The 24,789-nt window shown below is 35.8% G+C and overlaps 1 protein-coding gene across 2 annotated transcripts in view; it reads right to left on the bottom strand.

The window, feature by feature from the left end:
- LOC128983094 (translational regulator orb2) overlaps positions 1–24,789 on the bottom strand; it is a 734,652-nt gene that overhangs the window by 99,079 nt on the left and 610,784 nt on the right. For both annotated transcript variants that reach the window (XM_054402252.1, XM_054402253.1), the window contains one exon: positions 19,351–19,401. In XM_054402252.1, coding sequence (XP_054258227.1) covers positions 19,351–19,401 — 51 coding nt within the window. The remainder of the gene's footprint in view (positions 1–19,350; positions 19,402–24,789) is intronic.

The following is a 24,789-nucleotide window of genomic DNA, read 5'->3' on the forward strand; positions in this document are numbered from 1 at the left end:
CACAACGGTTGCATCAATATTGTGCAGAGCGGTCTTGTGCCTTCTATTTTACTGGAAACTCTCCACAGTCCACAGTCCACACAACGGTTGCATCAATATTGTGCAGAGTGGTCTTGTGCCTTCTATTTTACTGGAAACTCTCCACAGTCCACACAACGGTTGCATCAATATTGTGCAGATTGGTCTTGTGCCTTCTATTTTACTGGAAACTCTCCTCAGTCCACACAACAGTTGCATCAATATTGTGCAGAGCGGTCCCAAGCCTTCTACACCACATTCATCTTAATCTATGCCTGGACATTTAGCGTAACCATATCCCTCGTCGAACTGCAATATTAATTGAATTCATCATATCTGAAATACCCCCTAAAGGAAGGGAATCCTTAAGTGAGTAACATAGTTTGACACCTGAAAGCATCGGTCCACTTAAAGGAGCCCAACACTGTTTACAACAAGGTAAACACGATAGAAGACCATGATCGTCAGTACAGTTCATATAAATGCAACACGGATGTCTAAGTTCCATCTGTTGTATAAAGAGCAAAGTTTATACAACAGTAATACTTACAAACAAGATGGACAACACAATTGACCATAACTAATGGATCTTATTGTGACACTTATGTCTTACACAGAATATAATAACAGGGAACCCAATTTGTACTATACAGTATAATCATGGTTGAAAACTGTAGCATGATGGCCTCATACCGAACGTATAAAATACGTGAGACAGGGATTCCAGTTTGCACTTCATGGAAGTGCAACTAAGGTTGGCGATTGCAACATGATTGTCTAATACATTTAAATGCGACACGGTTAAACTTGTAGAGGATTTAATGGACACTACAATTAACAGCTCTCATTGATTATTCATTGCCCACCAATTCTCCGGGTTAAACTTTGTTAACGGTTTCATCCTGCCCCACGGGTTTTAGTAAATGCAATTAATGCACCGATAACTATAAGAAAATCTTAAAAGTTTAACGCAGTTGGTTTAGTGTAACGAACGAAATTTGTACTTACGTATTAAGTCTTTTTCATTCATATAAATAAAATAGCTCCCCCTTTAAACAGGCCTTAGCAGACCTAGCCTGTATGGTGTGTACGTGTGCACATTGTTACTCTACCTGTACGTGGTGTGTACGTGTGCACGGTGTTACTCTACCTGCACGTGATGTGTACGTGTGCACGGTGTTATTCTACCTGTAAGTAAAGTGTACGTGTGCACATTGTTACTATACCTGTACGTGATGTGTACGTGTGCACGGTGTTACTCTACCTGTACGTGATGTGTACGTGTGCACGGTGTTATTCTACCTGTAAGTAAAGTGTACGTGTGCACATTGTTACTATACCTGTACGTGATGTGTACGTGTGCACGGTGTTACTCTACCTGTACGTGATGTGTACGTGTGCACGGTGTTACTCTACCTGTACGTGATGTGTACGTGTGCACGGTGTTACTCTACCTGTACGTAAAGTGTACGTGTGCACATTGTTACTATACCTGTACGTGATGTGTACGTGTGCACGGTGTTACTCTACCTGTACGTGATGTGTACGTGTGCACGGTGTTACTCTACCTGTACGTGATGTGTACGTGTGCACGGTGTTACTCTACCTGTACGTAAAGTGTACGTGTGCACATTGTTACTATACCTGTACGTGATGTGTACGTGTGCACGGTGTTACTCTACCTGTACGTGATGTGTACGTGTGCACGGTGTTACTCTACCTGTACGTGATGTGTACGTGTGCACGGTGTGACTCTACCTGTACGTGATGTGTACGTTTGCACGGTGTTACTCTACCTGTACGTGATGTGTACGTGTGCACGGTGTTACTCTACCTGTACGTGATGTGTACGTGTGCACGGTGTTACTCTACCTGTACGTGATGTGTACGTGTGCACGGTGTTACTCTACCTGTACGTGATGTGTACGTGTGCACGGTGTGACTCTACCTGTACGTGATGTGTACGTTTGCACGGTGTTACTCTACATGTACGTGTTTTAGAATAATTATATAAGCTTTGTAGAATTGAGCTACCGACAGAGTGCGCAGTTACAAGCTACTGATTTCTGTCGAAAACGTCAAATGTTTGACCATCCAAACTGAGATGACAACTGTGTAAACTGTAGCATCTTTTATATCATATAAAAAATCTCAGCTACCAAAAATAACAGAAAAAATAAAACTTAAGATAGCACCGCATTATGTGAGTTGATCATCCGACTATGAAAAGCAATTTTTATGGAAATTATATTAACAATAGTTATAAATAGTGTGTTGAAGGGACGTTGTCTTTGACGCGTAAGTTAGTCTATGCATATGCTTTGCCTAAATAAACGAAAATAATATACTGTAGGCCCTACCCACAGCAAAAAACTAACATCGTAGTCGATTAAAACTTTGGAATTTAATATGCTAATTGGAAATAACAAAAGTCCGAACCAAACGATTTACATTCGACAAATTTTCATAACTCTGCACTGCATCAAATTAACTAATATGTAGGTAACAACTTTTGAAAATAAAACAACAATACCGTAGGGAAAATTAAAAAGTGTATTAAAAAACCTGTTTTATTTGACTAAGCCGATAAAAACTATCGCTCGTCAACCATCATGCGAATTATTTATCTGATACAGTAACAGGAAAAACCTAACAAAAGCTACTTCTGTTTTGTATTCGATACAGCTCCATGATCCAAGGAGAAAATCGTGGTACGTTTGCCTTTTGTGTTTGAAATCACCACGATAAAACTTTTTAGTAATTTTTTATTGGCCTCATTTGTTAAAAACATATATGATCTTTAGAATGTTTTACAAATACACTTTCATACAAAATATGTTCGAGATCCGGTTAAACATAGGAATTATGAAAATTATTAATTACTAGATTTATATTTCTCTATTTAAACTAAACGTGATGTTAACCATGTAAACTTTTTAACAGTTAGGTGGTGTTAAGTATGTCTCGAAACACTGGTGTTCAAGCAACGTTGATAAACTAACACATTTCTCTACAATATAAGAAGCAAACATAGCTCTAAAGCGTGGAAAAATAACATGATTTCCAAAAATAGCATGGAAAAATAACATGAGGTGGGGTCGTCTTCCGGCCGCCGGACGACGACTGATGGGATTCCCATCAGTCGTCGTCCGGCCAACCCCCGCCTTCAGGCCGATCGTTACGTGTATAGGGGTCGCCGGCAGGCCGCCGGAAGGCCGGTAGTACAGTAGTAGCATTATTAGCGAATTTCCCATATAGGGAATAAGCTATTACCGTAGTACTCATGGTAAGACCTGGACCCGGGACCGATTTTTTTTTCGTTTTGAGGTCCCTAGAGGCCAAAAACACCATCCGTTCAAATTCATATATATATATATATATATATATATATACTTTTGTGCCCACCCGGTTTGGCAGTCAGTACGCTGGTAATTTACTCGGTGTGGCAGTCACCCGCCCGAAAGCCAGTCAGCTCTCCCATAAGCCAGTCAGGTATGGCTTCCCGTGCACTTTATACGTATGAAAACAGCAAACCGGTGCTGCTGCCTGTGTCGATAAGCGTAACTGCAATACCAATGTGGAGACTGTCTCATCGTGTGTTCTATCGTGGAGTAGTGTAGCCAGTACGGCACCCTACCCTACTTTGTAGCGGTAAAACCCAGCGGTCTGTAACCTTCGTTTACTCCTTGTTACTATTTGTGTTGGGATAGTGATTAGCTACGTGTTAATGTTTAAACATGTTCATACTCCAAATAAATATAATAAGGATCGTCAAATATTAATTAATTATAATTGGTTGAATCTTGATCCTACCCGTTCATCATCTCATATTTAAAGTTATTTTGATTTTTTTTACCTTCAGTTGAAATTTTAGTCAACTTCTCCTTTATACAATATTTTTTATCCTAGTATTTACAGTGTTTCCACGGACCGGGAACTATACGGATTTTCTTTATCTTGAGAAATATACGTGAATCTTGTCCGAGATACTGGAACTGTTTTTTACGCAATTGCGTAACGTGAAGGAGTAACTATTACATAACGATATTATTCTATCTGATAAGAATAACCATGAAACTACACTCGAACGATAAAATATTTTTATAATAATTTCAATTTTACAAACAAACTATTACAGGAATTATATTTTGGGACGGATGAATGATAAGGAAGCAACAAAAAGTGGTCACGAGTGCAAATACGGGGGGGGGGGAGGGGGGTACAATATAACGAACGCCAGAAACGATTATTTGTTTACTTTTCAGATTCCTTATCAAATCTCTCTCTCTATCTCTCTCTCTCGCTCTCTAAAAATGTACAGATTGTGGACTTTACTATTTAAGTTTTCCTGCAATTATTTCAGTTCAATCCCATACCTATCCTTATGGTTTCCTATCTATTATTTTTCAAAATAAATAGTAAAGCAGGTTAAACTATTTTTTATTTTATTTTCTTGAAACCAAACACTCTTTACCATCCGGTATTCTGCAGAGTCAAATGTTTAACACTGTGTTTATAAAAATTGAATGGCCACACAATTTTGTGTTTTATTTTTTTTTACTAATAGTAACTGGGATATTTATATATACCAATAAGTGCTGCAAGCTGTAATAAATGCTGCTGATTAATATCAAAATAAGTTATAATTTATTTTGTATAATACATCGGTCATTGAATGCAAACCATATAATGGGTTTTCTATTTGTAACTTTAACTTGCAAATACAGTAGAACCTCGCTTAACTGGAGTCGCATCATCATGATGCCTATATATTATATAACCTCACAAATCCCAAGAAAATGTTTTATTAACTAACTGTGTTTTTCAGTCTTATATTTCGATATGAACGATATATTTAACTATTTACGGTAATTTTTATGTGCAGTAGGTTCCCAATTATTGAAATATTACAGTTCATTTAACAAAAATAAGATGGAAGCAAAACGGAGAAATATCGATCAGTATCGTCAAGGTCAACCTATACGCTCGCACCTACAGACTGACAATCTTGCACTGACACTGACATACTGACAATCGTCTGCTTCTGTCTGCTGTCACAACACTACAATATTTTGTGGTTGGGTCGTTGGGTGATTAGTAACCATGACAACTTGTGGATGTAGAGAAACCAAAGAAAGAATAGAACAAAGAGAAATAATAAGAGGTGTTTTACATCATTTTTATCTTATTTTTATCATTGTTATTATTACCAGAAAGACTTAAGTACAGTACTATGATTTTATGGTGTTTTATGAGTTATTTAATATTTTTATCCCCATACTTCTGTTCTGAAACATCATGTAGTAGTAGCCTAGGATGACTACGGTATCAGTAGTCTTCTAGTCTACATTTTCATTTTGTTTTGTTCTTTACGTGATTTATTGCTGTACAGTAAGCAAGTTTTGTTTTGTTTGAGTAAGCATACGGTGTAGTTTTTATTAGTAAACCAAGGTTAATGACTTAACATATCACGGTTGCGCAATACCTATTGTATTTTGACTATGTAAAATGCAAATTTATAATCACGTTAACGTCCATTTATATAGTGTCCCGGAACGGCATTGTTCCTGAGTAAGAAACATATAAATATCATATTTAAACTATCCAGAAGTCCTTAGTTACTCACACGGGGAAAAAAGTTTTAGGCCTAAATCATTCGAAACCTGTACATTACATATTTTTGGTCGAGTTTTCGACCACTGGACGACCACTAGTTAAAGTTAATTGTATTACAACAATCTTTATAGTAAGCAATATAAACTTGAATCGGACTTATCTGCCTTCAGCTAATCCATCATATGATAGTACGTTAGAGAGTATGCCCATGCTGTACTTGAAGAATGACTTAATTTAGTACCAAGAAATAAATCACACCCCTTACATACACTGTGCTGTTTTAATGCTGTGTAGTTGATTGCTACTGTATTAACCTGTGATCGCATATTAATTCATTCATTAGGAACGTATTTAAAAAAATACTACTTTTATTTTTTTTTTAATTCTATAATTTATTTACAAGAACAGAAATGTGTAAGATTAAAATAAATTAATGTGTTGCATTGTCCATTTAAAGTTACATCATAGTAAATTAAAATTCCACTGAAACTTAAACAATAAAAGCCGAAATTAGTTATAAAGAAAACACGAGTTTCCTTTATATTGCTTTTACAATCGAAATATACATACTGAGCCACGGCTCGGTCCCCCGGTACTTTTCATTTTAAATATTCAAATAAAGTCGATTATTTTTAATGTTTTATGAAACGTGACATAGCAAATTTCCACGGAACTTTTTTTGTCGGCTACTACTTTATTTTATTTTTTGGTCAGGTTAGTTTAAAAACTGCCTAATTCTGTATACAAAAAGTGAAATGTTCTAAATCATATTTTTTTATTTTTGGCTTATGCACGTAATTTAAATTGTACGAGAGGGGCTTCCCACCGTGCCGGATTGCGCCGTGCGGGCATATTTTGATCCAGTGGCGGGTGTTTGGTGTTTTGAATAAGAATACTGAATTGCTCGTTTTAAGATCGTATCATTACAAATCCTATCATTTTAAGATTTGCTTACACTTACGAGAAATGCATTTTCCATTTGTACATTTCTCAGGTACAAATTTTATGAAATAACGTACATTATTGCGTTGTTTGACAAGTAGCTGGGGACCAAGCTTTGTTCGGGAAACTTTACACTTTGAGAGTATTCCTTGGTCAATGTAATGCTATCCCAAAAATAATAATTTGCGGTATTTTTTTTCTTGACATTTAACTTCTATTCAAATAATAATATCATAGTTTACTGAAATGATGAGATAGAAGAGTTTTTAAAAATTTTTTTGGTTCCTCTAAATGGCCGAAACTATAGAAATTACCCAGTATTTTTCACGCTGAATTCAAAGAAGGCTATTAGTAGTATGAAAATCTTCCCACCTTCCTTCCTTTGAAGTATTAGTCACTGCAAGAACTTGGACTCGCTCCAAAACCAGAACCGAAACGTTTAATTTACCCTCAATTTTTAAAATGTAATAAGTTACAATTTTCTGGAAACTCAGGACACTTTCTGACTGAAAATAATTACGGTTGATCCTTGTTGGTGAGTACCAAAAAGGAACCTTAGGTATAAACATGGTTGTATATCCAAGTTTGGTTGTCCTTGATATTGCACTATTTCATTGACACTGACAAATTAGGGCTAGGCTGCACTATAAGTTAATTGGAAGTTTATTTGATATCTAGTCCTAAGCTTATAGCCATCTTAAGGCAAACATAACCAAAACCTAACCACAGACATATAAATATAAGTGATATAAATATAAACACTCATCCTCTGTAGGCCTAAAGCTACCTATCTATATTTTTTTGGGTTAGGATTAGTACTTTTTTGAGAGAGTGTCATTATGTACTGAGCACACTTAGATGATATAGGGTATCAGTGATTTATGAAATTATTTATTTATAAAAAGCAACCTAACGGAGTTACCTTAATGATGCACCCAGTATTTAATACAAAAATTAAAGCTTATGCCTATGTATATAAGTTTTAAAACAGAGTAGAATAAGGCACCTATAATCTAGATTAGGCATTGATTAGTGTTTATAAACTAAACATGGATGAACCACTAAGTCAAGCTACTAATCCAGTTGTTCAGGCTAGGCTAAACTGAACTCTGAAAGCATCCATCTCAAAACGGCCACAACTTAAGAACAGATCCTAGAATTTGATTTATTTTAAACTTTATTTTTCTGAAATAGATAGCTAAACTGTCCAGTGCAATCATCCCACACTGCAAATAGCAACACTCAAACTTAGTTAGGTAAGCTAGTGGTAGGTTACAACTAATTATTATCCCTGTGACCGATTCAGTGTAACATCTGACATCAGTCAGAATCAGACGACATTATTGACAACGACACTCGTCGTGTCGTTTCTTTAATTTACGGTATAATATAGTATAAAACATCTACCATATCCATAATAATGTTCTACCACTGCACCTAAACAGCAGAAAAAAGCAAATCACCAAATTCAAATCACCAAGATTCGCACAATATGACAAATTATTTTTAAATTTAAAACAGTATATCTTCTGTGCCAGTAGTTAATGCGTGATTGAACTTCAAACAAACAAACAAACACACAAACTTTCACATTTATAATATTAGTAAGATAAGATGTATTAATTAAATATTAATTACTAGCTGTGTGCCCGTTCTACGCACGGGGATCCTCTAGTGGTCAGTTGAAACCTTCCTAAATAAAGAAAAACTATTGGTTTGCATATTTTCAGATATGCTAGCCAAACTATTATATACAAACAAATACAGTATCGGACAGTTTCAAGTAAAAAAAAATGCGTAATAGATCTATGAGGGGTACACTTCCATATCTGTTGGCACAAACAACTAAATTAGTAATATTGATTATTTGATTGTTTAATTCCATATATCGTTTGGTTAGTTAGGTTAGGTTAACCTTACCTAACTAACCAAACAATATATAGTTAAAATACTATACCTCAACCTCGCCATTAAACATTCAGGTTGGAAATTTCACTATCAAAGGTGCTCTTGGCCTGTCCGTACGGAACACTGAGTTATATGTGCTACCAACTTATGAATAATTGTTTAAGCCTACGAACCCAAGAGATGGATAATTGGTCTGTTGGACGTATGGTCCAGCGAGCAGCACATAGCGTTGAGAAGACACATTAGAAATACGATTTGAGCATAATCCGTAAACCTCTGTTACAATCACCCACTGCAGTTGTCTCTAAACACTTTACACAACCACCATTGAAGTGCCGTCAACGAGTTGAAACCTTATATGTAAGCTATTGGTAACGCTTATGTAAAAAATGTAAGTTTCCCAGGCATATAGAACACTGAGTCAAAGTCTTTTCCCCGGTTATAAACCCAAAACTCGATAGAAATTCTATACACAAAGAAGCTCTATTTTCATTTACGGTTACCCTACACATTATTGCACTTGCGATTAATTAAATCCGTTATGTAAGGAAAAACGGTTTTAATCCAACTTGGTTTGGATTTGCTTTTGAAACTTGATCTGAAATGATTGCGGTATTTGTAAACAATATTCAATGTAAACATATCAGTGACAGCTAGAGAAAAATAATCTTGATCCGAACAGCTGTTCGCTATTTCATATGATGATTATGTGATAGACATTGTGAGAAAACTTGACAAAAATCGCACAAAATTGGGTTTTAAACGTCCGTAAGTTTTTTTACAAAGTAGCGAGGCCATATTTTAATAGCTAAAGACACTTTCGCCAATCCAGTGAATACATTAAAATGATTCGAGGATCTTGATAGGTACTCTCGTTTTCAGGAGAAGGCCGCGTAAAATGGCCTTTGGACCGTGACAGACGGAAGATAGACAACAACGGAATTGAGATAATAATTGATGATTGAGATAATAACGGAATTGAGATGAAACTTTTTTCGGATTCTTGAATGTTTAAAACGTAAAAATAATCTAAAAGTTGATGATTCTGAGCAATGTACAGACAAAACTCTAATTTTATTTATATAGATTAGTACCTGTGGTGATTTTTATTAGAAATTTATTGAAGTAAATAAAAAGCAAAGTTAAAAACCATCTGACCAGTGTTTTTATTTAAAAAGTACGTAGGCCTATTTGATTGGCTTTGTTTTCTGAACTAAAATATCTATTTCCTGATCTATTTTTAGTTCCTGTTTTCGAAACATAATTTGGCAAAACAATTATTTATTCATTAAACAACTTGATCGAAAAATAATTTCTAAACATTGGAGGACAATTAAAAAAACTTTTGAATTCTAATAAACCTAGCTGCCGTACCTGTGTTTTACATCGGAGAGGATTTTGAAGAGAAAAAGTTTGATACACGTCACATATTTCAAATCCCACTCCAAACACGTCATGTTAATACGTTTACTTCCTTAAATTAAGAAAGTCACAATCTCCAATTAACAGGCTCGTAGCAAAAATTAAAAGTTTCACAATTCGAATAGTTTCTACCTTTTGGACCGCAAAATCAAAGAACTTTATTGACAGCATTTAAAGCTGACTTCGTTAAACATTCTGTTATCTACATTCTTCAAAAATGTAAACATTGTGAAACTTTGGAATCCCATGGGGCGTAACTCAAAGAAAACACGTTAAATGTAATCGGTATATTTGTTAACCAGGTACAGGGCTACCTCTTGAATTGATATAGATAATAAATCGAAAAATAAAGAAATATAAGTTGATTGATTATTGGCTCTTACAAAAGGGTAAACAATCAAAGAACATGATTTAATTAAGTAATCACACATCACTGAGTCTATATCTTCATTCTTTCTTGTAAAAATCGCTTTGATTGTGGCTATATAAAATAGGGAAGTAATATTTCACTGTACAACGAGCTCAAAAGCTCGAGAACCAGCAATAAGATGGAAATAACCGGCCGAACCTTTAACCATCCACTGGCTCGCTAGTCGCTACCCCAGGTCGGTCAGTAGCCGAGTAGCCCATCAATGGAACCCGTTAGGCTCGCCCCTACCTCTCGCCACAAAAGAGACAAGAATTTTGCCTTGTTCCACACGCCTTTGATTGTTTGAGGCGGGAAAACTATTTGTGTGCTACGGCCCGCGCAACACAGGATATTGTTTTCGTATTAGTTGGCCTTTTTCCAAGATGACCGTGACCGTTAACTTATTTTATGGACTCCCTTGGAGAATAATTCAAAACTACAAAGAACATTTCTAATCCCACAGTATACTAGCTATTTAAATTATAAACACTTTGGTGTTTGAAAAATATTTTTGGACGATAAATTTTGCAGCTTTTTGAAATCATCCAAAATGGCCGCTTGTGCGACTATAAAGCAATAACTTCCCACCTTACGCTTGCGAATTAGTACGGTACATATTTGTATCCACAGTTGCCAGGACGACTATTAAGACGACCAAAGATTACATTGACATTTAGGTATTTAATCTGTAGAATAGTAATTGTTAAGTAATCTGGAAGACAACTAATTAAAATGAAGTGCGAAAGATGGGTTATGAGAGTGCTCAATGCTTAAGCATAATCCATTTGTTTGAGGTGCGGATTTTCAAGCTTGTAGAACAAATAAATATCACAAAGTAGAAGGGCAGGAGTGAAAGTGACTGAAGTGACGGGATACCCGGGTGGATTTTCAGTGACTGGATTCCAGTGGTATGCGGTAAAATATATAGTGACTGGCTTAGCAGCACAAATTTTACGTGACTGGCTTTCCCATGCAAATGCGGTGGTGACTGCATTAGCATAGCATTTTTTACGTAATTATATTTTAGTATTTTTAAGAAAAAAAGAGATATATACGTTCAGATATGTCTAGGCTTAAGATATTTACCAACATATATTATATATATATCATAGTCTTGAAATATATTGGGGGGTGCAACTGACTGACTTCCAGTGTATATTTTATGTGACTGGCTTCCCGGGCGCGGCCGTGTATATATATATATATATATATATGTGTCCGTTAGCGCGATAACTCGAGCAAAAATGATCCGATTTTGATGAAATTTGGTACAAACGTGTAAACCTACGTTTATTCGAACGAGTTCGCGAACCAGCATGATCGGACCATGGGAACGGGGGTTTATGGGGGCTTTTATGGGGTAAAAATGGGTTTTTCCCATTTTTGACCCAAAAAGCATAAAATTTTGCAATTTCTTTCTGAACTATTTTGTAGAGCTTAAAAAAACAAATAATTTAGTACACTGAAGCGTTATAATGCGCCTAATAGTTACGGAGAAAATTCCAAAAAATTGTAAATTTAAAATTTCTATGTTATTCTTATGGAGAATAAGTAAACTGTTGTAGTTTGCTTGTTTATTAACATATTTTGCCCAAATTTGGAAAATGTTTTTATTTCTTACCAACTATTAACATTTTACATAAAAAACACTTTTACCCTCCCTGTTGCAGCAAACCTAAGTATGTTTTAAACTAATTCTTTTTAAATAGGGAATAAATGTGATATTTTTAAGGAGACATTTTAGTGTAAATCCATTCAGGGTAAATCCATATGGAAATAAAAATGGAAATTCGCTTAGTCTGCAGGTTTGCTGCGGCGGGGGTATTTTTTATTTACGTTCATTTTTAAGGTCAAATACGGTCATTGCCATAACCTAACTTTATTTTCTGTTCAGTCTTTGTACTAATATGGCTACGTGGACTAATCAGCATGCGCTAGCCTTTATAGAAGAATACAGAGAGCATGAATGTCGGTGGAGGGTCAAAACAAAGGCATACCACAACAGGGACATTTAAAAGATCCAGCTTATAGCAAGTTAACCAAAACGTTAATGCCGTACGAAAACTGACTGCTCACTTGCCACTAGGCGGAGAAATTTCAGTCCGGCCGGCAGGCGAATCGTTACGTGTATGGGGACCCTCCTTTCACAGGCCAAACTGTTCAGTTTGGCCTTCCGGCCCTCACCGGCCGGCCGATCGTTACGTGTATGGGGGGCCTGAGCAGGTACACAGCTTGAATGCCTCTCTACAGTAAATACTCTGAGCAGGTACACAGCTTGAATGCCTCTCTTTCTACAGCATACACTCTGAGCAACACGTGACGTAGCTGTGTAGAGAGGCACACAGCGTGAATGCCTCTCTTTCTACAGTATACACTCTGAGCAGGTACACAGCTTGAATGCCTCTCTACAGTAAATACTCTGAGCAGGTGCACAGCTTGAATGCCTCTCTTTCTACAGTATACACTCTGAGCAGGTACACAGCTTGAATGCCTCTCTTTCTACAGTATACCCTCTGATCAGGTACACAGCTTGAATGCCTCTCTACAGTAAATAATCTGAGCAGGTACACAGCTTGAATGCCTCTCTTTCTACAGTATACACTCTGATCAGGTACACAGCTTGAATGCCTCTCTACAGTATATACTCTGAGCAGGTACACAGCTTGAATGCCTCTCTTTCTACAGGATACACTCTGAGCAGGTACACAGCTTGAATGCCTCTCTACAGTAAATACTCTGAGCAGGTACACAGCTTGAATGCCTCTCTTTCTACAGCATACACTCTGAGCAACACGTGACGGAGCTGTGTAGAGAGGTACACAGCTTGAATGCCTCTCTTTCTACAGTATACACTCTGAGCAGGTACACAGCTTGAATGCCTCTCTTTCTACAGTATACACTCTGAGCAGGTACACAGCTTGAATGCCTCTCTTTCTACAGTATACACTCTGAGCAGGTACACAGCTTGAATGCCTCTCCTTCTACAGTATACACTCTGAGCAGGTACACAGCTTGAATGCCTCTCTACAGTATATACTCTGAGCAGGTACACAGCTTGAATGCCTCTCTACAGTATACACTCTGAGCAGGTACACAGCTTGAATGCCTCTCCTTCTACAGTATACACTCTGAGCAGGTACACAGCTTTAATGCCTCTCTTTCTACAGTATACACTCTGAGCAGGTACACAGCTTGAATGCCTCTCCTTCTACAGCATACACTCTGAGCAGGCACACAGCTATTCTGCGCTGTCACTATACACTCATTGATAATAAATTGTAAATCAAGACATTGTTCCTTCTGTATCGTAGAATAAAGTTTAACTTTAATATAGTTTAGTATGAGTGAAGGATGAACGTTAAATGACTTATTCATTCAAATGTTTAAAAAATTATTAACTTCAAATAGTTAAGACAAAGACATATTTTATTCATGAATAGAGTACAAATGCAATGTCCATCTCAATCATCAAAGACAGTTTAAATACAGAGTTTAAAACAAACAATTATTAGTTAGTCTATTAATTAATTAGTTATTATATTCTATAGTTTTGTCGACATTTGAACACTTATATTGTTCTTTACCTTTGTTCTTATGAAGTGCAAATAAGAAAACAGCAATGACTTTTTAGCGAATTTCCCATCAGTGGCGTAACAAATTTTTACGGGCCCCCCTGCAAACTTATTTTTTGGGCCCCCCCTCTCATGAGTTATTTTTAGACCACCAATACAACATAATCAAACGCCCTCCTCCTCCCACCAGAGTATTTTTTGGACCACCTATACAATGATCAAGCAAATTAATCATAAAATGAGTGGTAAATAAATTATGAAAAAAAATTAAATTCAAATATTAAATTGTGAGTTATGTTCCATAAAAGGGTATGTGTTAAGTATTTTCAGTCGTGGTTTGATGGAAGTGTTACATCACTACATCATTATATCAATATTATTGTTTGTAAATAGTTTTGAAATCAAATAAAAAACCCGTCTATCAGAATGTTTATATTATAAAGGAGGTTAAAAACTTTACATTTAATTTATCACACATGTTATCCATTTTTATTCCCTGATAATTAGACTAATTCGTTAATTACAAGGCAAAATGTGGTTCGAATTCCCCTATTAACCACCTTAGGCCCCTTCGTTGCCTTTTGCTGTATTAGCTATTAAATTAACATCTGTGTCTAAGGAATATGTCGGCCTTAGTCCCTTTCAAAACTAAAAGGTTGGGCCACTCATCTCCATTAATTCTTGGCTTAAAATACCTACATTGGTATGGTCGCCATTTCAAAGTAAATTATTAAAGTCAATCAATCAATTATTTAAGATGGGGACGCCAATATGTGCGTATTTTAACCCAAATATGACTAAAGGATGAGAAAGTATTAATTTATTGGGTTAGTTGAACTCTTTGGTTATAATTAACTCATACACCAAAAGCTGGTTAGTTTAATAGATTGGCGTACTTTAATCACAGGCTAAAATAGCCTATTGCATTTTTTATTTTATCTTTGTATGGATTTCAAGCGTCTTATTATGTTGTAAGCGTTTATCTTACAACTAATTTCTTTAGTAATGGTTAATTGTGGGGCTAACAAACACAGTCAGTAGAGTAGCAGTATATTGTATTTAACAAAACACAATCAATATTAGGACAAAACTAAAATGTAAAATAATACAATATTAAATGCCCCAGCCAACGTTCATGACTCCAGGTTCCAAAGTAACAAAATGTTTGCAGACGACATAAGCAGTGTACGAAATCACCGAGAAGTAAAATATTTCTCGGTGACGAAAGTAAGATTGCATAATAATCAAATACCCACGTTATAACATGTTAAATTTGTTACCCTAGTTCGTTATCACTGAAGAGGCCTAACGAAATTAAACGATAACTGATAACAAAATATTATTAATAACATCAATGTTATTACTTGTTCAATACAATTATTGAATGAATGAACTCCAATTTTTCGGCCCCACTCGTCTCACGGGCCTCTCCGCTCACCGTTTCCCGCTCACCGGTTCGCGGGCCCCCTCAGCTCCCGGGCCCCCCCGCGTCGCGGGCCCTGCGGGCCCTTCTGTTACGCCACTGTTTCCCATACAGGGAATAAAAGCTCCACAAGGCACCTCCCTTCACTCTACAGCCATCCTTGACTCATATTTGGTTCAAATACACACCGAAATAAGTGGCGTCCCCATCTCATATCCTTTTCTATTACTATACTCTTATATGAGAAATTTTTGCTTGTTTGTAGGTATGCTTGCCTGCTTGCACAAAGATATCGTAAACTAAAATAATAAGTGAAAAAACAAAATGGTGGCTGGTTGAGTAACTAAGGACTTCAGAACAATTTAAATATGACATTTAGATATGTTTCTTAATCAGGAACAATGCCCTAAAATATTGGTAGAGAGTTCTGGGACACCCTGTGTAAAAAGTCATCCACAGTTATACTAGCAAATTACAATATACAGTACAGTTCAAAGGGGAAAACACAATTTGTTAATATTGAGCAAAGATTACATTGAGGATTACTTGTAGGGAAAATATTAGGGGAAATATTTCGTTTAACATAAAAACAGCGAAACGATTTGCAAACGATGGAAACATCAGGAAATCATAGAACACCACCAAGTAGAAAAAGTAATATACTGTAGTGTTTTATTAACGAATTTATTGTCGTTATTAGCCATATAATAACGAAGAACACCAACACCTACAGGATGAAGATCCCTACAAACGATGAACGAGGATGTTAGCGTAGCACTTCGGCTGGGTCTCTAGCGCCAAGGACATAATCTAAGTTGCTATAAAAGTCAAGTGATTTTAGAAGAATATGACTACACCCAAGAAACCTTTACTAAAAATGTCCCTTAAGTAAGGGAAACAAATAACCACCTGAACAACATCAGGCCATTTAACTCGGCATGTTCTCAGGTATATTGACGTTATTATAGCAACTAACCAAAAGAATGTGAAGTGAAGAAAATAAAACTGTAACTGACAGGTTATGCAAAAAATCAGGTTGTTCTTAATTCAGTAATTAAGTATTGCTACGGTAATTAAAATAAAATGACTGAATGTTGTAAAAATACTGGCGACAATGGTGGCATTATTATTTCTTCCAATATTATCAATGGCTGAATGTTGTAAACATACTGGTGACAATGGTGGCATTATTATTTCTTCCAATATTATCAATGGCTGAATGTTGTAAACATACTGGCGACAATGGTGGCATTATTATTTCTTCCAATATTATCAATGGCTGAATGTTGTAAAAATACTGGCGACAATGGTGGTATTATTATTTCTTCCAATATTATCAATGGCTGAATGTTGTAAAAATACTGGCGACAATGGTGGTATTATTATTTCTTCCAATATTATCAATGGCTGAATGTTGTAAACATACTGGTGACAATGGTGGCATTATTATTTCTTCCAATATTATCAATGGCTGAATGTTGTAAAAATACTGGCGACAATGGTGGTATTATTATTTCTTCCAATATTATCAATGGCTGAATGTTGTAAACATACTGGCGACAATGGTGGCATTATTATTTCTTCCAATATTATCAATGGCTGAATGTTGTAAAAATACTGGCGACAATGGTGGTATTATTATTTCTTCCAATATTATCAATGGCTGAATGTTGTAAACATACTGGCGACAATGGTGGCATTATTATTTCTTTCAATATTATCAATGGCTGAATGTTGTAAAAATACTGGCGACAATGGTGGTATTATTATTTCTTCCAATATTATCAATGGCTGAATGTTGTAAACATACTGGCGACAATGGTGGCATTATTATTTCTTCCAATATTATCAATGGCTGAATGTTGTAAAAATACTGGCGACAATGGTGGTATTATTATTTCTTCCAATATTATCAATGGCTGAATGTTGTAAACATACTGGCGACAATGGTGGCATTATTATTTCTTTCAATATTATCAATGGCTGAATGTTGTAAAAATACTGGCGACAATGGTGGTATTATTATTTCTTCCAATATTATCAATGGCTGAATGTTGTAAACATACTGGCGACAATGGTGGCATTATTATTTCTTTCAATATTATCAATGGCTGAATGTTGTAAAAATACTGGCGACAATGGTGGTATTATTATTTCTTCCAATATTATCAATGGCTGAATGTTGTAAACATACTGGCGACAATGGTGGCATTATTATTTCTTCCAATATTATCAATGGCTGAATGTTGTAAAAATACTGGCGACAATGGTGGTATTATTATTTCTTCCAATATTATCAATGGCTGAATGTTGTAAACATACTGGCGACAATGGTGGCATTATTATTTCTTCCTATTTTATCTACATACGTAATTTATCAACCATTAATAATCTGTGTAGAGATTACGTCATCTTTATGGTAGTGTATGGCTCTCTTAATGACGCAATCTCTAAACAGTTCATTAATATTTTATAAACGACATATGTAGATAACATTGGGGGAAAATATAACAAAAATCTCACAAAATTAGATTTTTAAACGCAATTTTGAAAATGTTTTTCTAAGTTATTTACCTTTTTGTGAAAATATCATAGTGAAAATTAAATCAGGAAAGTGGAAATTCGCTTATGGTCTTCAGGTTTGCTGCGGCGGAGGTATTTAGGTTGGTGAGATGAATAATTTTATTACTCCACGTGTAGGTAGTGTTAAGGATTACTATTACTGTATCATTTTTATTAACGCACACATAAACGTAAAATAACCAGCGTTTATCTCCCATTAGATTAGTGAAAAAGCCTTCGGGTAAACCGAGACTTATGGGCAGCCAATAAAACTGGTAACGACATTTTCATAACTTCGGAAGGGAAATTAAGTCTATATTAACTGCTGTTTAAATAGCATTTACTGTAAGACGGCTTTCGGAAACTATTAAATCGAGTGACGATATAAACTTGATCAATCGTCGCAGTTAGAAATCAGCAGCACACATAAGTCTTGTAAACGGGGTCCATTCCGAGCTAAAGAGAATTTACGTATCGCGTTTACAATGGGGCTGCGAATGTAACGTTACTGAGATTTTATTGCTGTATTTGAATTCATTGTGCAGTTGCAGTACCTAATGCAAATGGTTTTGAATAAGAGGCTTAGGTCGGAATATACAACGAGTCTGGACAACTTTTCACAACAATACATAGAGGTGTAGAATGCTATAACCAAAGACGAATGAACGCGGCGCGGCGTCAGTTGATGGGGAAGTGTTGGAGTTTACAGGGAATGAGACTGAACACGCTGTTGACATCTATAGGGGTTTTTAAACAGTAAACTATAGTAGAAAACTGTTACTCTTCTACAATCATGAAAATAATTTATATGGCTTTTAATCTCATGTTTATGTAGTTATTAAATAAAATGTACATGTTCAATCGATTCATAACTAAAGCCATTAACAGTGTTTTTTTCTTTGAAAAAGAGGTTGGCGGCCTCTTTTAACTTTGCATTTGCCCGACCACATAGACTAAGCGCCCGTGCGTGGATCGTTTACTGCAAGGCAAAGGGTGAGCCGGTACAGAACAAAGGTGAACTATAATGATAAAATTTAGTGGCAGTGACCAGGACCCGAACCCACGATATCGGTGCCTTGGGCCCGAAGTCCGTGACGCTACCAACTGAGCCACCGACTCACCACACATGTTATGTGTTTATTATACATGTGTGCTTTTCAGGTATAACCCATAACTGTAGCTGTCAACGAAGCAAGTTGTTGGTCCGTTGCCGTCTGCAACACCAACTTCTTTTTTAATTCGAAGAATATTTAACTTTGAATTTACTTAGGTACCAAAAGTAAACCAAGGTCACCAATCCCTTGATAAAGTATTGTGCTGTTTCGGACTCCCGTCTCGCACTCGCAGCACTCGAGTTTTACGTTCCCCATTGGTTTATAGATCGTTACGCTACTACAGTACATACGCTAGGGTCGCGAATTGCATTTGTATTGTGTCTGCATATTTTACAACAGCGACAAAACGCAGGATTTACTCACCATGAAGCTGTGCCAGTGATTGTAGAGCGTTCGTGTTGCAGTTTATAAATCCTGAAACAAACCAAATTATCGATTAGTAAAGCTTGTTAAATATACACAGTATTACTTGATAAGTACCACAGAAATGTTTAATGATGATTCAGGACATAGTCAGAAGTAAAGTCAGAAATAAAGTTATTTCACAATAGATAGGCTGTTATAGTGTAGTGACAAATTCACTCCAACCGATTAAAGGTACAATAAGGTGAAACTATTCGTATTACAGAGTAATTATTGTTTAGTGTAATAATTTATTTATACTAAAGTTTTGGTATTTCAAGGTTGATCTCTTGGCAAACCTCGTAATATGTAGAATCACAATTAATGTTTTCATTCTGTGAAATAACCTTGTAAATGAGTAATTGCTGTGAACGTACACATTGCCAACTAAATATATGAGGAATGTAACAACATGGCATCAGCAATGTCAGTGATTGGTCCAGACTACACGCTGTTGTACAGCTATCACTGGACTTCCGGCCAATTTCCGGCGAAAGGGTGGAGTCCCTAGATCTACACAATATAGGCTACGTTACAGTGGTTACAATATACGATAAGTATAAAGAGGACCAAGGCTTGTACAGTGTACAGTATCGTATCATTTATTCGATACACGTCGTAACGCTGGTGGGTATGAAAACCACCTGACTTGAATTTACTATGTTACTATACAGAGATATGCTGTGTAGTTATCTTTCAAAACTAAAGTAAACTGTTACTTTGCTTTAGAGATCAGAGAACTAATTCATTGTTTGTCGATAGTTATTCGATGAGTTGTTGCAGGATATGACTAAACGTTCAGGGCTTTTGATAAGTAAGGCATTATTATTAAAACAATGTGGCACACAAATTGGTGCATCAATAAAAAACATAAATTACTTTGTTCATTGAAACAGTTATTTACAGACAAATTTTTTCATAGAAAATAAAAGATTATTGGTCCAGCACGACATTTTAAAAGGGTTTAGAACACGACATCTTGCTAGATACAGAAAGATCTAAAGAATAAAATAAGATCGACAGAAATCTTGTAATGGTTTAAATGTTAATGGTAAATGGTGTTTGATGGTAATTATGAGGTTGTAATGGTTTTTTTTACAATGCCATCGATTTACAACAATGGTTTTGTAGCTAAATACCCCAGCCACAGCAAAACTACGCAGTGAACCTACTAAGTGAATTTCAATCCGTCTAACTGGATTTTAAAATACAGAATTTCCATAAACAAGTCTTATTTAGCCTACTATACCGATTAATATATAGCCTTTAAATAACATTAACTTTAACAAGTGCTGTACTTAGGGTTGCTGCCACGGGGAAGTTAAGAGTGGGTTATGGATAAAATGTTAATACAGTAATATAGAATGAAATAAATAAAATTGCCAAATTTGATCAAAACATATTAGCCTACATATAGTAATTCTCCAGTCATAAGAATAACATATGAATTATATGTATCTTACAGGTTTTTCAATTATTTCTGTAATCTTCAATTAATTTATAGTACATCAATGCTTAAATATATAAAACTGTTTGTTTTTAAGCTAAACACTGTAAAGAAAATATGGTAATTTCATGATTTAAGGGTAAAGATTTGAAAATCCCAATTTTTGGAAACTTTAAAGCCTTATACTGTACCGGTAACAGTTTTCAAACTCATTTAAGATTATCCAGGTGTATGTTTTTGCAAATAGCTTATGGCCCTTAAGAATCGCAAACTAAATTTCATAAAGATATCTGAAATAGTTTAACATATAGCCTAAGTTTAAAAAATTGGAGGATAACCAGGTGTTGTTTTATAAAAAAATGTTTTTCTTCACTTTTATTTTATTTTGACCCATTTAACCTATTCCTGCATTTTATAATCTTACGGCTTACGAGACAGCATGTATAGTGGTTGTGCAGTTGACTGAAGTTGTCAACAAACTTGGCCCGTCATTGACAACTTTGAGGCGAAAACGTGTTGTTCCCCCGAGCGCCGTGGTTTGTTGCCGATGTGGTTCTATAGTGACGGAGCGCCGTAGAAACAATAATTATGAACTGCAAGCTATGTTAAAATGAAATAAGAGTATTTTGTATTGCCATTTGATCCTAATCAAATTTAGTTCCAAATATACTACAGATTTTAGAACACAAAAATCAACGGCATACAATTTAGTTATGAAATTCTTTAGTTTAATTTAAGGATAGGTGTAACAAAACACGATTTCTAAATTTTCCTAAATGTAAAAAGTCAATGTGAAGTGCAAGTTATGTTACGTTAATTATAATATGTCTAACCGTTATTATCAACTCAGTTAAATTGAATGTGGCAGAAGTAAAAAAAGTTAAGTCCGGAGAGAAATGCATAAAAACCTACTACCAGGGATAATTATAAATTAACTACAATTGATTTGTTCAGTTTCTTGTGGACAAAAATGTTACATAGTATGTTTGTTGAATGTAATTACAATTCATTAACTATTTTGTCAGATGTGGGACCTGTGTGTATAAACAATTTACTTTATGTTTTACGACAACTTTATACTTGACCTGGAACAATGCATTCTAGTAAAGATATACGGCACAATTCCTGTTCTCAGCTATTAGTTAGCTAGCGTTAGGCCTATCGCTAACTGAACAGAATTACATCCAAGTGTGTGTTGCGTTGTTTATTGTTACTTGACCTGTTGGTCTCCGTGCCAGTGCCAGTGCCAGTGCCAGTGCCAGTGCCGGTGTCGCAACACGCCCAGTATTGCCCGGAATGCCGCGGTCTCTCACACAGTCTCTGTAGAAGGTGACAGTCGCATCTCGGGCGCATCTTCCTCAGCCCCAACCTTCCTTGTACGCGTATCGACGTTACTGTTGTGCTGCGTTCCTAGCCTTCCACAGGAAGACCTGCTTAGGACGAGGCTTGAGACACCTAAACCATATGACACTCACTGAGTAAGTGATCATGTAATCGTCAAATGCACGCTGTTGTGTTATTTTGCTGGCTTATTGTTATTTTTGACCATATAAATTGGACATTTCCATACCTCATTTATTGTTATTGACCCGAAAAGGTGAGTGATTTTTGTTATAGCCGATTGGTCGTAGTGCTCGCCTGGTAATCAGAAGGTTGCCGGATAAATCCTAAAACTTTGTTAGGCTAAAGGCCGGTCTACACGCAAGGATTTCGCGAACGTTTTATCTGCGCAGGTAAAACGTTGCAGTCAAGTCGTTGCAAAGAAATGCGTCCACACGGTACAGGTTTCAGCACCAACTTTTAGTGCAGTTTTGTGATAACTTTCAGTGTATGTGCAAGTACATATCATGGAAGATGTATTTCTGCTGGCAATTTCTGCAGCCAGTGTTACAAGTAAGCAAAGAAATAAGTCTGAGAGACGACGGCGCTCGTATGGTCAAGACGTTGGTTACTAAAAAGACAACAAACTTCATAATAGTTTCTCTGTTCACGTTTGAAACTACTGCTTTGTATTTTTCAAAAGTATCTAAGTCTTTTTTCTTATCACAGTCACTATATTCCTTACTCTTGACCCTCCATAAATTAAGGACACTTCTGGACAGTTCGATGAATTCAACAATAAAATCACGGGAACATTGGCGAAGATCTGCGATCGTAATTAAAAAACACACTTATACCTCTGACTGACAGCACGTGAAGACAACACTGCATACTGGGGTTTTGAGCGTGAAGACGGAGTTGAAACGGATGACAGTGTCCACACGCAACGACTTGCCTGAAAACGTTGTTAAAACTATGCTCTCAGCAATAGTTTTATCGCTCCGTCTTCCGTCTCCGCGCAGTTCTCAAAAATGCACAGTTTTGCGTGCACACGCAACGATTTGACTGCAACGATTTACTTGCGCAGGTAAAACGTACGGTAAATCCTTGCGTGTAGACCGGCCTTTAACAGGACCTAACGTCCTTGATCATTGGAATTATTAAATGGCCCTGGCTGAAACCCCGACTGAATTTAGTCAGTAACAAATCTATCATCTGAACATCCTTGTACGTTTTATATCTATACTATTATATAAAAATCTAATGGTGTCTGGATGTATGTGTATTACTATTTAACGTTAAAACTAGTGAACTGACTGGGCTTAAAGTTTACAAAAAATATAGCTACCATACCAAGGATGGTAATAGGACCATTCACACTTCGATACTGACAGTGGGCTTTGTCCCTTTGGCATTAAAAGTTCTGAGGTGAGGATTTTAAAAGTAAATATTTATTGGTCTCCATGGTTGTAGGTAATGACAACAATTACAATGTTTACATTTGCTTTGACATTTCAATGTAAACTAAAAGAACTGCCGAATTGCTTATTTCACAATTTCAGACAGCTGAAACAAAGAAATTAAATATAATATTTAACAAAATTATGTAGTAGGTTTATTTCATCTAAAACTTTATCATAGAATATTTTCTTCAAATTTATGTCAATGGTTATAGACAAAAAAGATTATAACTGTTGCTGTATCAACCCAGGCTCTGCTTTAGGCTATGAAAATATTATGATTGATATACATTTTCATACAAACAGTATGAAAATTTCAATGTAGATTGTTTTGTGTGATTTTGGAGGATTTCTTTATAAATTCAACTGCTTAACTTGTGTTTAAATATAAAACACACGCTGCGTCATAGCATCGTGTTGATCCAACGATGTGGTTGGATCTAAAGAGTGTAACAAATAAACAAATAAAGGGTTTACTTTATTGTGGTTAGTTTATCAATAGAGTACAGTTGGTGATCAGCTGATAATGCTATCAGACAACACCTGCTGTTGATAACGGGACAGATAAAATCAGCTGAGCGCATTACATTGACTGCAACACACATGGTAGGCTATAAGTAATATACCTGTGATTTGGCCACTATACAGGAAGATAGTGTTTTGTTTAATGTTAATGTTTAATGTGTTTTGTTTAATATACTATTTATTCTATTTATATATCTATTTATATCTATTTATATCTATTTATTTAGTCTTTAGGGTTTTTTATTTAGAGCATTTTATATTTAGTCAATTTAGCCACTATACAGATACAATATATCTTATTTATTGTTAGTGTAGCTACGTTAGAGGCATTTTAAAAGTAATTATAAAAACATTTAAAGATAAAGCTGTCATTACCAACAAAATTTTAATGGATATTATGGGATTCGACCGCGTCCCTCTCGAACAGGAATCCGAGATGCTTACCATGGGAATTACTATACTTTGCGCATTAATTTAACAAATAATTTTTAAAGATAATGTCTATAAATGGCACATTTAATACGATGATACAAGCATTGGAGTCGGTATTTTATGCTCAATGTAAACACAAGCCAAAAATGTGAATTTCTGTTATTCGGGGTAGAAGATATTCGCATCTCGTCAGGCCCTGGGGTGTTGTGACCAAGA

Source organism: Macrosteles quadrilineatus, unplaced genomic scaffold (genome assembly GCF_028750875.1).
Source record: "Macrosteles quadrilineatus isolate MER2022 unplaced genomic scaffold, UCM_ALF_1.0 Scaffold_1__1_contigs__length_201487025, whole genome shotgun sequence".
NCBI classification, from domain to species: Eukaryota; Metazoa; Arthropoda; class Insecta; order Hemiptera; family Cicadellidae; genus Macrosteles; species Macrosteles quadrilineatus.